Raw genomic sequence first — 14672 nt, forward strand, 5'->3', positions numbered from 1 at the left:
CCCGCAAGGAAAGGACCGTAGTTAGGGGTGCGGCTAAGTGGCTGGGACAAGGCAGAGCTTGCAGTGCATCGTAGCTGGGGGCGGGGCCTTGGTGGGTGTGCGGCCTTAGCAGGGTCGGGCTGGGCTGGCCAGGGCGTTTCCGTTGCACCGAGCCGCGGAGTACTCCTCTGTCCCTCGGCGTGTGCAGCGGTCCCCTTCTCGTCCGCAGTTTGCGCTCTACCGTCCTGGTGAGTGGCCGTGGTTCCGGGAGCGGCTCCTCCACCGAGGGTGTGGGTTGGCGAGGGGCCCTTTCTGGGGAAGGAGACCAGAGCTTCTGTGACCTTCTCTCTCTCTCCCCCGCAGCTCCGGCTCGCTCCTGACCGACAGCATCATGGCCCAGGTAAGCCTTGCGCCACCAGAAACAGCAGAGTTGGGGGAGATGAAACTGCTTTCGGAGTCTCTTGGTCTCCGCTTTCCCCTTCCACGGTCTGCTCTGTGCCCGCTTCGTGACCTCTTGGTGTCCCCCTCTGTATCCGCTCTCCTGTTTCCTTCCTCGCCCCCGAGAGTCCAGAACCAGCTGGTGTGTACGTGTGAATCGGGACGACCCAAATCCAGAGTTGCCAAAATTAGAACCCGAGCAAGAACAGTTCTCTTGGTCATGTGAGGCGAACGCCCTTTTGGCTTCCCTTATTTTTTTTTTTTTTATTTTTCCCGCAGTTTCCTGTGTTTGAATACTGTGTGTGCGCGGGCGGTTTCCATGGTATTTCAGAGGCGCTTAGTCCAGCACTCCGCGCAGTTTGTTTAAAAAGAACGGACTGTTCATCAGTCCTGCTCCCGCCCCCTTCCTCCGCTAAAGCCACTGAACCAAAGTAATGCACTCGCGAAACAAGTTCTGAATTGAATTTGCCTTGGGACTCTTTCAGAAGTTGATTACCTAATAGGTTTTTGTTGTTGATATTGTTTTTTTTTAAATCTCGTAGTATTTGTTAAGACTGTATCAAAGATAAGCTAGTTTATATAAGAATTTGTTTTCTGTTTTGTTGTTTTTCAAGACGGGGTTTTTCTGTGTAGCCCTGGTTGTCCTAGAACTGGCGCCTCCTAATCAGGCTGGTCTCGAACTCAGAGAGAGAGAGAGATCCGCCTGCCTCTGCCTCCCAGCTGCTGAGTTTAAAGTTGTGCGTCACCATCGCCTGGTTTGTATAGTAATTTTAAAAGTTGATCATATAAAAACTTGATCATATCATCCCTAAAATATTCCACCCTGAGGCCTGGGTGGCTACACATCATGGGAGGTGGAGGCAGGGGGATGGGGAGTTAAAGGTCATCTTTGGTCATCAAGGGCCTTGGCTATAGGAGATTGTCTCAAAAACCTAAAGAACGAAACATTTTCACCCCTAAACTAATTTCACACATCTTGCCAAACTGACTGACTGGCTTGTCAGAGTCCAGACTCGACAGCCTTTAGCCGACTTAAACGTTGCTCCTGAGCATACCCACGCTCTCCCATTAGTTCAGTAGTCAGGTTGCTTTAGTACAGTGGGATACGATTTCCTGGCCTGTTCCAAGAGAAAATGGAGGGATTAAGACGACTTTGGAACTTCGTAAAGTTTCTCCAGTGCTGCTCTTTGTTGGCCTTCGCACTTACCTAGTTCTCTCATGTTCCCACAAGGGGACTGTGGGCTTAGGTCCTCAGCATCAAGTGTGTTTTTGTGGGATTAGCTTTACTTCTCAGAATCGCGGTTCTCTTCGTGTGCTGGGTGTGGTGACAGACATGGTGGTTTGCAAGCCTCTCAGAGAAGCTTCCTCTGTCCTTGCTGACTTGGCTTATTCTTCAAATCTCTCGTAAATTTCCCAATGATGTCTCAAGTGTTTTTGCTTGGACAAGGTCCCCATGTGTAGCCCGGGCTGGAGCAGAGCTTTCGTGCACTCTAAGGGGTGGGCTTCCTCTTTTTCTGAGATCCCCTTGCCTCAGCCTCCCAAGTATGGACATGACAAGTATGGGTCACCACAGCCCCCTTGAAGTTTCTCAATCAATTCTTTTCCATTATACCCACTCTATATCCAGAGTAATATTGGAAACAGCTTCGTCAGGAATCTGTGGAAACCACAGAAGTAAACCATTCTGTTAAGAACATTTCAGATTAGAATAGTGTTTGGTCTCTTACATTTGCATTTGGTGATGATCAGAATGTCCACACTGTACAGCTGCTATCTCCCCTCTCCCTAGTGGTTTTGGGGACCAGCTCTCAAAAGACTCACTCTGGCCCTTTACTTACTATGTAGCTGAGGATGACTTTGAACTCCTGGTTCTCCTGCCACTCCCTCCCGAGTGCTGGGGTTTCATTCAGCTGTGCACCAGCATGCCTGGCTCTAACTGCGCTCTGCTGTCTAAATCCTTTGGGCTCTAGTGTCGCGGGAGGAGAGCTGCAGCTTCTCCTTAGGTTTCACCGAGTTTCTATGGAAGGACTTTTGTTGACCTAAGGAGATAGAAACGAGAGACTTCCACTCCATGACATCTGGAGAGCATGGAATCAGATTTCTATCTTAGGGGTGTGTACTTCAGCAATTAAAAATTCATTGTTTAAACATTAGTGTCTCTTGCTAATTGAAAACTTGAAATGTAGCTTCCCACATAGTAGTTCTCCATATTTATGGACTTGAAATATACATACTTATATATGAATAATCTCCTTTTATTTGTGTTGGGAATGCACCATTTATGAAAGTGGAGAAATCCAGAATCACCATGTTTAACCATGGTGGTTTAGCCATGTTTAGATAGAACACGAGTATGACCATCTAGCTAAGAATTGACTACAAAGTGGCTGATCTCTGTTGGTCCCATGGATTTCCATCCCTCCCCTTCATAGCCATTCCCTCCCCTCCCCCACTCTTTCCTCTTTGTCCCTTATATACATAGTGTTGTATTTTTCAGTTACATATTTTACTTTTTGTTAGACAAATTTCTTCAACAAGTTCATGAATGTAAACGGTGCATTCTGATTTCTCTTGCCTTGCTTCTAGCTCCCTCCCAGGTCCCTCCCAGCTCTCCCAACCCGGCCTCCTCTCTACAGGTATTATTCCTCCCACATTCTTGTCTTTTTGTCTTGTTTTGTCAACCAGTGAATTAAACTAGGGCTGTCTGTGTGGTCCTGAGTTTGTAACAGCCCATGGAGCCTGGGGGGCTCACCAGGGTAATGTCCTTTTTCAGTTACATTTTACCTTAAGCCTGTGAGAACAGGGACTAGAACTGAGGCAGAAGATCACACTGAAAGGTGTGTGATTTGTATTAGCGTGCTTGACAAACGCACTCAGAACTGGAAGAATCCACAGAGTAACACCACATGACCTGCTTCTTCATTGGTCCTATTCCTGGTCCCTTAGCATCAATGGACTGACTGACAGAGGAGATAGTTTAGTGATGGCTTTCTTAGTCTTCCTCAAAGAACACACCATGGCTAATTGTATCTTCTGTGATACCTAGGGAAAGTTTAAATTACAAATAAACTCTCATGTACTTACCTGTAAGCAGTTAGTGGAAACTAGTTATTTTTATGTGTTTGCTTGAAAGTCTCATTTGAATGAGTTATATGATATAAACCACAATGTCCCTATTATTTTAGCATAACAGTGCTGCTACATGAGTCACGATTTACTATGGTTTTTGGATTAGTAGTAACATTTTCTACTATAGTAAATTTAAATGCAAACTCGTTCAAATTATTTATTAAGAATTAACAAAGCTGTCAATGTTGCCTGAATGATCTTTATATAGTAAAATATGTATGAGTTATTATATCTTTTTCTACATTTAAATTCTTATATAAATGTAATTTTTCTTTACATCTTAGTATGTTTCTTCAGTTAGACTTAACATATATTAGGCTAGATTTTAAAAATTGGGGTTTAGAGCTTTTTTTTTCTTAAATTTTATGCTGTTGTCTTAGTTAGGGTCACTATTGCTGTGATGAGACACAGTGACCAAAAACATGGGGAGGAAAGGGTTCATTTCACTTTTTGTTGGTTTTTTTTTCTGATTTAAAGCAGTAAGGGCAGGAGCTCACACAGGGCAAGGACCTGGAGGCAGGAGCTGATGCAGAGGCCATGGAGCAGTGCTGCCTACTGGCTTGCTCATCATGGCTCGCTCAGTGTGATTTTTTTTTTATTGAACCGAGGACCGTCAACCCAGGGTTGGAACCACCTACAATGGGCTGGGCCCTCCCACATCAATCACTAATTAAGCGTGCGACAGGCTTGCCTACAGCCTGATATTTTGGAGGGATTTTCTCAGTTGAAGTTCCCTCCTCTGCAGAGACCCTAGCTTGTGTCAAGTTGACATAAAACTAGCCAACACAACTGACCCCCTATCAACTTGACACACAAACACATCACTGCTAAGCTACAAGCTTTCCTTTCTTATTCATCCCCAAGACCACACATAAATATCAACATATATATGTATACAATATATACATTCTAAATTTTAAAAAATCTGACAGTCTTTAAAAATTTGTTCTCTTTAAAAATACTAAGCCTTCCTGGCAATTTGAACAAAGTGAAACCAAACTTCAAAAGCGTAAGTAACTCCATGCCCGATGTCTGGATCCACTCAGGATCTCCTGAGATCCTCCCAAGGGTGTGGTCACTTCCCCAGCACACACAGCTTGTCTTCCATGCTCTGCCTGACTCTGCTCCACTTCTGCTGCTGTTGTCCCGTGGTACCAGCATCTCCGAAAATGATGGAGTCCCTTGCTCTCAATAGGGCTCATACCCTGCCACACAGTGCCAAGTCTCAGCTGCCCTCCATGACCCCCTCATGCCTTCAAAACCAGTACCTCTTGGAGGACTCTTATATTACCAAGTTCAGCTGCCAGCGTAAGATACTACCTTGGCCACCTCTGGACCGCAGTTTCTGTGTGCTGACTTCTACAATGCTTCACCTCAGTGATGCTGGTCTCTTCTTAGTCATAGCTGATTCATTAGCCCCAGCTGACCAGCATCCATCGTCCTTGCAAAGCAAAGATTTTGCTTCAGCGGTTCTGGTCTTTTGTTAACCACAGCCAGGTCTTCTGCTCCAGCTGCCCAGACACTAGAGACTCTACTTTCTACCCAGCAGAGTCTTTACTTCCCTCTGAAACCTCACAAGCCAGGCCTCGATCATCTGCATTTCTCTCAACATCCTTATCTTCCACGCTCCTACAGGAAGCTTGCTAGGCTTTGTGCACTCATTGGCTTTTGTAGCCCAAATGGTCCAAAGTCTTCCACAGTCTTCCCCAAAACATCATCAGGTTGTCATGGCAATCCTGCACCATTCTGGTAGCAACATGTCCTAGTTAGGGTTACTGTTACTATGATGAAACACCATAACCAAAAGCAACTTGGGGAGGAAAGGGTTCATTTCGCTTACAGGTCCATGTAATAGCACAGCTAGTTTTTCATTGTCTAGCTACAACCAAATCAATAGGCATTCCAATTTACTTTAAATACTTAAAAGTTCATGGGCTTGTTTTCTTTGGCTTGGAAAAAGAGTTGTCTGTATTTCATAAACAGATGAACCATTTTCATAAATTTAATTCAGTTTAAGGATATAATTTTCACATAATCATTTTTTTAGATTTGTTTATTTATTATGTATGCAGCCTTCCTTCCATGTGCGCCTGCACACCAGAAGGGGGCACCAGATCTCATTATAGATGGCTGTGAGCCACCATGTGGTTGCTGGGAATTGAACTCAAAAACTCTGGAAGAGCAGTCAGTGCTCTTAACCACTGAGCCATCTCTCCAGCCCCACACATAATCAAATTTTAAGAATTTAATTTTGAGAACTCTAAACTTAGTTTTATTAGTTTTGCTGTTCCTAAAGAGTTAATGTATTCACAGAGGCAGGAATGTCATGAAAACATAACTAGGCTCCATAAATCTTCAGAAGAAACTCCAAGAGTATCAGTTATCTCAGTGGTATATATTTAAACTGTATAAGGGTTGGTTTGAAAATTTGGGGGTTGGTTTAGAATTGTGGGCTCATAATAATAATTTACAAAGACCCTTTCCGAGCTTGCAGGAGCCAGGTAAACAAGTACATTTTCCACGAGCTCATTACAGAGGATTCTCTAGACACTGACTTAGATCCAGGTCAGTATCTCTCAGCTGATCTCTGGATCCGGGACCAAGGTTGCTTGTTACCCATGACTTCTGCCGCCCTGGCTCAGGATGTTGCCATTCCTGATCCCTTTGACTTCGAGATTTGGATTCTGAGAAAGTCACTTGGCTGCTTTGCAAGATGCTGCTCACTTGGTTGGCACGGGCAAGCCCTGGTTTCCTTATCGTTTTTCTGAGCTCCTTGGAAGACATGCTCCAGTGCTTAAGTGACTTAGTGATGTGTGCTCTGTGATGTTCTTCCTATAATGCTCCACTGCCACCAAGGAATAAGTGCATTTCTACATCACAGAGCCATTTCTGAAAGATACTTAGTTGTATAACTGTTTACTATTCTGACATCGCACAAAAGCATTAGTCAAATTACAATTAGTGCTCCTATGATCTTTGCTCTAAATATGTTTTGGATCCATCCTTTCTGTCTAGTGGTTTACACAGTATGTAAACATATAAACCCTTAATTGGAAGGAACCTGTGCATTTGACTTCATTTCTTTGGACACTTGTTTCTATTGTCTTTTCTTCCATTTGTGTGTGGCTCCTGAATGTTTGGATAGTTGCTGCATTTCTAGGGGTTGTGGAAGAGGGGTTGCTGTGTTGAGCTTGGGAGGGAACCTGTTCTGATAATCCTGGGGAGTGCTCCACTACCACCAAGGAAGTAGACTAGGCAGTGACGTCATCATCATCATCATCCCCAGGCACGGCTGAGACTGGATAGGAGGGACCAACGGGAGAAGGGGCAGCTTTGGTGAGTGGGTGAGGTGGTGGTTGATGAAGGGCTAGGTGCAGATCAGGATGGCTGGCTTGCTGAGTTTAGGTTTGGGCGGAGAAGAGAGAAGTGGATTTGTTGCATTTGAGTTCCTGTTTAATATTTAGATTCTACACTAGGGAGTTCACAACTATCTTTAACTCCAGTTCCAGGGGGATCAAATGTCTCATTCCAGCCTCTGGGCACCCTTACTCCTCTGGTGCACACAGACTCACACAGGTTCACAGGCATACACATAAGTTTTTTAAAAGAAGAAAACAACAAACAACACTTTAATGGGGGCTGGAGAGATAGATGGCTCGGGGTACTTACTTTTGTAGAGGATTCAGGCTTGCTTTCCAGTACCAAAAATGCTTATAACCATCTGTTGGTAGCTCCGTTTCTTGGGGATCTGATGCCCTGTTCTGGCTTCTGTAGGCACTTGTGTGGTGCATGAACTTGCATGCAGGTAAAACACTCATATACATAATTTTAAAGTGTTTGGCTACATTCCCTACTAAACAGCAAGGTACCCACACTCCCTAACTCCTTTCACCTCTATTGACTTTTATATTGTTTGTCTCTGCCTAACTAAACAGCACTTAAGACTCTCTTCTACTTTAGCATAGTTAAAGTCACAGTCACTATATTTGTACTTCTTAAATACAAGAGGAAATGAAGCTTCAAGCTGTTGACTCTTCTATAAACCTGATTGTCTTCTGATTGCCTTGCAAATGAATTGGTTGGTTCTTACCGCTTTCCAGAATGCCCTGCTGTATAAAGGCTTATGTGAAGCAGCAGACTCTCCCCTGCCTCAGGAGCTCACGGGAGTTAAAGCTCTTGCACACATCCTCAGAGGAGGGGCCACCCTTACTGTAGGCAGCTTCTAAGAGCCCTGTGTTACTTTTGATTTTACTGATGTTTGCCAATGGAGGACGTTCCTCACTGTCAGGGAAATTTAAAAAGAAAACAAACCATAATATCAAGGATATACCATACCAAAGATTTTCTTTCTTTAAAACTGGTATTGGGGACAGAACTCAGGGCCTCACATATACTAGGCAAATGCTTTACCACTGAGCTATGTCCCCAGCCCTCTTTTGTTTTTATTTTGAGACATGGTCTCAGTAAGTTGCCTGGGCTAGCCTGGAAGTCACTCTTTGCCCTGCGCTTTTGTTCTTCCTATCCCAGACTTGTGAGCAGCTGGGATTATAGGCGTGTCCTACAGAGCCCGTCTCATAGCATTCTCAGTCACGTTTACTAACCCTGATCTTGTCATTGGAGCTTCTCTACCATTGTGCAAATAACTTAAATAGGGATCCTGTTGTTCCTGACCGTAAGAAAGAGGTCAAGGTGTTTGGATGGTTTGACCGACTGAGATGAAGCAAAAAGGAGGAAAGCACGAGAAAGGCAATGAAAGTCTTGAGAGCAGTAAACCAAGGGCTTGGAGCCAGCCTTCCTCTTCTGACAGGGCCAGCGCAAGGGTAGGGATCGTATGTCTGACCTGGATGTTTTTTACCCCGTGGTCTGTTAGAAGTCCTGGTTTTTTTTCTTGGGTTTATTTCATTTTGCAATGCGCAATCATGTCAGGCTGACTTTTCCATCTTTTCTTAACCATTCAGTTATTCAGAGATTAAGACTTTCTCCCCATCAGTATCACAGGGAATATTGGTGAGCCTTTAGTTTGTTCACCCAGTTGGACCTTCCTACTTCATGGGGAGGGGTACAGAACACTGTCTTCCTGTCTCCCCACCTTTCCAGGCAAGAAAGCTATTGAGCTAAGGAGTGGATATTTTTTAAGATGCGAGTTAAAAAGTGAATTCTAGGTTTTGAACAGGTGTTGTCTAAGTAGGTCGAGTAATTCCTTTCCTGGGGAATTGGTGATGAGAGATGAAGAGAAATGAGGGTGAATTGAGGCGGAATGAGGCACCAGATGAAGCTTATTCTGTGGATGAAGCTTATTCTGTGGATGAAGCTTATTCTGTGGATGAAGCTTATTCTGTGGATGAAGCTTATTCTGTGGATGAAGCTTATTCCGGTGGACTGTGGGTATTTCTGGAAATGGGAGCCTCCTGGATGAGCCCCTCTGAATCACATTGCATTTTGTGTGGGTAGCAAGGGGCAGGCAGAGCCCTAAGCAGGGCTCTGTCCTCATGACTCAGATGTATGACTCACGTCTGGTCTCCTAGTGCTGCCATGTGACCTTGCCAGCCCTCGATGGAATATAGCAAAACTGAATCACAATTTCTAGAAAGCTCTTAAGTGTATGGCAGGAAGTTATGCCTTCTAGCCAATAGCTGGAATCTTAATGGATATTTTCCTCCTTCTATCTCCCAAGGAGTTTCCTTCAGTCCTTAGGCCAGGCATATTTTTTTTTAAAGATTTATGTATTTATTATGTATACAGCATTCTGTCTGCATGGATGTCTGCACACCAGAAGAGGGCACCAGATCTCATTATAGATGGTTGTGAGCCACCATGTGGTTGCTGGGAATTGAACTCAGGACCTTTGGAAGAGCAGCCAGTGCCCTTAACCTCTGAGCCATCTCTCCAGCCCCCAGGCATATTTTTTGAGACCAGTGTCTTCTTTTTGTTCAACCCTGCCCATGTTTATCTCTGTCTCCTTGCAGTTTATTATAAAGCATAACTTATAAAGCAGATCACCATTTCTGCTTTTCAAACTATTTTACAAAGCTGATTTTTACAAACCATTGTTTGTGAGATGTGGTTTTCCCGAAGCAATCCACCTCAGCGTCTTACAGGACCCATTGCCACAGGGATACATCTGCCACACCTCCCGTCCTCTTCCTCTGGGCTGTTCCCTCCTCTCCTTTCTTCTGTGTGCTGAATAGTTTTATGTTAACTTGACACAAGTTAACGTTATCTGAGCAGAGGAAATCTCAGCTGAGAAAATGCCTCAATAAGATGGGGTTGTAGTCAAGCCTATAAGGCATTTTTGTTTGTTTGTTTTTTTTTGTTTTGTTTTTGTTTTTGTTTTTCGAGACAGGGTTTCTCTGTAGCTTTGGAGCCTGTCCTGGAACTAGCTCTTGTAGACCAGGCTGGCCTCGAACTCACAGAGATCCGCCTGCCTCTGCCTCCCGAGTGCTGGGATTAAAGGCGTGCGCCACCGCCGCCCGGCTGTTTGTTTGTTTTTGAGACAGAATTTCTCTGCAGCTTTGGAGCCTGGAACTAGCTCTTGTAAACCAGGCTGTCCTTGAACTCTCAAAGATCCACCTGCCTCTGCCTTCTGAGTGCAGGGACTCAAGGCCTGCGCCACCACCACCCAGCTATAAGGCATTTTCTTAATTAGTGATTGATGGGGGAGGGCCTAGCCCATTGTGGGTGGTGCTCATCCCTGGGCTGGTGGTCCTAGTTCTATAAGAAAGCAACCTGAGCAAGCTATGAGGAGCAAGTCAGTAGGCAGTGCCTCTCCATGGTCTCTGCATCAGCTCCTGCCTCCAGATTCCTGCCATGTTTGAGTTCCTGTCCTGACTTCCTTCAGTGATGAACAAGAATGTGGAAGTGTAAGCCAAATAAACATTTTCCGCAAGTTGCTTTGGTCATGGTGTGTCATGACACCATATAGTTATGGACATTCTGGGAGCCTCTGTCCCCTCCATCTTCTTGCCTTGGGAAGCCGTTCAGCACCACAGGATCAAGGAGCCACGGCCCATGGCTTGGAGTCAAGTCCTAACTGCTACGTAGTTGCTTGATGGGCACCGAGTGACTGGCTAAGCTGGAGTCATTTTCAGAATTGCGTCTCCCCGAGACAGTCTCCAGGGCACCCAGCAGAGCACTGGGCCCTTTGCTGCCCTCAGCAGAGAGCTGTTGCCATTCTGATCCGAATCCTTGTTCCACCCAGTTTCCCCCACCTTATTATTGTTGTTTGATGTCCCCGTTCCAGTAGCCTAGCCACCATCTGTAGGACCTTGTCACCCACAGCCTGCCCTTTCCCCGCGTGCCTGCAACGGACAGATGCAGGGTCAGCTGTCCAAGTCTGAATTCCAAGCCCAGACCAGCGGCTCCGACTGGGTTCCTGCCCATCCCCCCCTCATGTTACTGCAAAGTTGCATTTGTTCAGTTCCTTCTTACCGTCTCTGCTGTTAGTCTCGGAGAGTCTTGGCTGTACTCTTAGATAGTCTGTTCCTTTGTCCCCATCGCTGTCAGTCACAGTGCTGAGTGGAGCTGACTTGTTCCTGGCGCCACTGTCTACAGTGTTCCGTGTTGACTGCAGGGTCAACTCTGTGCTTTTCGCGTAGCTTTTGGAGACCTTTCCTATGCTGACTTTGCTATCCAACTTGAGGCTTTTTCCAGTCTGCTGTAGCCCTTAACCCTTTCCCCAAAGGGCCAGATATTTTTCTTCTTGTGCGCTTTAAATCATGCTGACAGTTAACCCCTGCGACTGTCTATTTTTATGACATTGGCGACTTTACAGGCAGCCTTTAAGTCTCCCTTGGGCTGTCCCTGACCTCAGTTTCTTCTCTTCCCCCTTCTGTGCGTTCCCTGGCATGTGTGTGACACCTGCTTGCTCTGCTGCTCTTGGCCACTGATGTGCCTTCTGCTTTCCTGCTTTAGGCATCATGGGAGATTAGTAGGAGCATTTCATGCAGCGATGGGAAATGGGGGCTTGGAAAGAGGAGCGCCTGTCATGGCGCCCGTCATGGTGCTTGTTCTCAGAAACCTCTGAGCTGTCTGAAGACTCAGTATGAAGTCTATGTAAACCAGGAGCTACATTTTCAACTGAGGGTTTAGAGCGGGGCGTCACATTTTAAAGCAGGCTCAGATTTGAAGTGGGAGAGCCTTAGCAGGAGGAAGCCTGCAGGCCTGACTGTGAAGCAGGAGGCCTTGGTTGGGGGAGCATAGTGAGGGAGATGAGGGATACTATTGTCAGCTGCTGGGTGTCTCCTCCCCTTGATTGGCCCTGTCACTCTTCCCCTTTCAGGGGCTCACAAGTCCTACCAGAGGTAAATTTACTTAGAGGGCAAACATAGCACCGAGCAAAGGGTCGGTGTTACTAGCTTTCTGACTTCAGTCACATTCTGAGTAATACTGTCCTTCTGTCTCTCCCAGGTTCTCAGAGGCACAGTAACTGACTTCCCTGGATTTGATAGCAGGGCTGATGCAGAAACTCTTCGGAAGGCCATGAAAGGCTTGGGTAAGTTGCACCTGTTCATTCTAAAAGACCAAGAAAACAGGGTGGAAGGCGTGTACAAATTCACTCAAATAATGAAATGGTGTCTTTACCATCCTGAAGATTCATTCTCTAGAATTTGATATGTAAGTGACATCAGCTTTGTGTTCTGGGATCACCAGTCCAGCTTACACATAGTATGAAGGAAACTAGTAGCTCAGGGGCCCTGCCCATCACATGTCCATGTCTCCTGCTTTAGGCCCCGCCCCTGCCCCACTGCCCCAGTATCTTTCTAACCAGTTGCTGACCTCTTGAGGGCTTTTGTGTGTAACTGGCTGATCTGCTCTCAGACTTCTACACCGGATTCTCATTATCCTCACCTTGAAAGATTGCCCATGGCATCCCCAGGGCCCATTTCAAACTCATCTCCCCCTGCTGTCTGATATCTCTGATCCAGCCAGGCCTGGCTGTCTCTGTACATGCAAGTCCCACACTTTTCTATTCTGTGAACTTTCACCTTATTCTAAGCCTCTCCTAATATGGCTGCCTTTCAGAAGTCTTCATCTGTCAAGACTCTGGGGGTACCTCCTTCCCCCAAACTCCTCTCTACTCTTATTAGCCAGGAGACCTGGCTTTGCATCTCATGTAGCACTTGAAACTCCCTAGGGTGTTTGCCATTCTGCTTTAGCTCACGGCTATCTGTAGCTTTTTAAGTTTTCCACCCCAAATTATCTATAATTTGAAGCCAGGCACTATGGTTTTTTTCTTCTCTCATCTCCCGATACCCAACACATTATGCCTTGTGAATAGCTATTACTTGGGTAACTGTGTAACTATGCATGAAAGGTAGGCACACCGAGATTTTAAAAGCCAGCAGTGTTTGTCCAACTGAGGATAGAAGGTTGTGTGTGTGTGTGTGTGTGTGTGTGTGGTGTTTGTGTGTGTTTGTGTGTGTGTGTTTGTGTATGTGTGTGTTTGTGTGTGTGTGTTTGTGTGTGTGCAGTGTGTTGTGTGTTTGTGTGTGTGTGTGTGTGTGTGTGTGGTGTGTGTGTGTGTTTGTGTGTGTGTGTTTGTGTGTGTGTGCGGTGTGTTTGTGTGTGTGTGTGTGTGTGTGAAACATGATAGTTAAATCCTCTTTTATATTTTCTTCTGTGTAAGCTGTGTCTTATACTTTTATAGACTGCATTAAGAGCACAGAGTGACTGCTGAGCTAATTGGAGGTTGCTTAGAAAATAGGTGTGTGGGAGGCAAGCTGTCTTTGTTAACCACCAATTCCAGGCACTGATGAGGAGAGCATCCTGACCCTGCTGACGTCTCGAAGCAATGCCCAGCGCCAGGAAATCGCTGAGGAGTTTAAGACTCTGTTTGGCAAGGTAAGACCACGACCCAGCCAAGGTGGGAGTGAGAGTCCGCTATGGCTTTTAAAAAGAGTTTGAGAAGTAAAGCAAACACCCCAGAGCTGTAAGGAAGTTTTTCAGGATAGGAGAATCCTGAGATGCTCATGCCCTCAGGAATGGCACGGGGCTCTCCTGAAACTCGCTCGCCTCCTTCTGCTGAGGTTAAGCGGTCCCTGGCTGATCAGTAGAGGATCAGTAGAGGACTAATAGAATACACGCCTTGTACCAGCAAAGTGTCATACGGTACCGTTTGGAAGACAAGAAACAGCCTCTCACAATCGTCTTTCCTTGCTTCATGCTTTTGGGGTGTGAAGGTATTAGTGGCCCATGTTGTTAACTGCCCTCGTCCTTCCTCTCTGTTTCCATTATCTGTTTATTTTAGGTATATGCCTGTATTACAATAATAGCTATGAGCCTGTATTGCAATAATAGGTATATGCTTATATTGTAATAATAGGTATATAACTGTATTGCAACAATAGCTATAAGCCTGTATTGTAATATAGGTATATGCCTGTATTGCAATAATTTTAATAAATTTTAATTTATTTGATTTCAGTACTATTTGATTAACAATTCAAAGCAAAAATTGAAATCTTGCTGAATGAGAGTAGATGTGAAATACCATAATGTGGTTTTGTTATTCTGACCACTTACACTTGGCGTTTCACTGGGGAACAAATGCAGTGCGGAACCAGGAAGTGTCCTTTGTGCCTCTGGATGGACGCCAGGACCAGGGCTCTCCATGTCTAATCCCAGTCCTGCTGCCTGGTGTGCTGGAGAAACACTGTGTTCCTTTTCATTAGTGATTGCACACATTCCCACACTGAAGGTACCCCAGCCTATGCCTCTCAAAGCATAACAATGTGCATTGACTCTATATTGGAATGTTGATAATATATATTAGAATTTTATAGTAAAAGAAAAGATATTGCTTGGACCTTATAAGCTAAATCTTGCCCCTAAGAATATGTTTTTGAATTTTGAGAAACTTTCTTTCGCTTTTTTGTCTTTGTCTTTCTGGTGCTGGAGGTCCAACCCCAAACCCTGTACATGTGCCACAGGGCTCTGTCACTGGGACGCGTCCTTGCCCTTTGGGGGAACTTTTCTAATAATGTTTCTGAAAGGACACTGGAAAACCACGTGTGCTGAGATTGCATGCTTTACATGGCCCAAGTGCTCTGCCACAGAGCAACCTTGCTTCTTAAACTTCTGGTTTTTGTGCGTGGGCTGGGACAGGGGACTTGGGATCTTGAGGCAGA

At 45.3% G+C, this 14672-nt stretch overlaps 1 protein-coding gene across 1 annotated transcript in view; it reads left to right on the top strand.

Moving 5' to 3' along the window:
• Nucleotides 1-14672, top strand: part of Anxa5 (annexin A5) — a 30527-nt gene continuing 15855 nt past the window's right edge. Inside the window, exons 1-4 of the mRNA XM_038347419.1 lie at nucleotides 1-227; nucleotides 343-379; nucleotides 11953-12037; nucleotides 13292-13386. Of these exons, the coding sequence (XP_038203347.1) occupies nucleotides 371-379; nucleotides 11953-12037; nucleotides 13292-13386 (189 nt within the window). The 5' untranslated portion in view covers nucleotides 1-227; nucleotides 343-370. The remainder of the gene's footprint in view (nucleotides 228-342; nucleotides 380-11952; nucleotides 12038-13291; nucleotides 13387-14672) is intronic.

This window comes from Arvicola amphibius, chromosome 11 (genome assembly GCF_903992535.2).
Source record: "Arvicola amphibius chromosome 11, mArvAmp1.2, whole genome shotgun sequence".
In the NCBI taxonomy this organism is placed as follows: Eukaryota; Metazoa; Chordata; class Mammalia; order Rodentia; family Cricetidae; genus Arvicola; species Arvicola amphibius.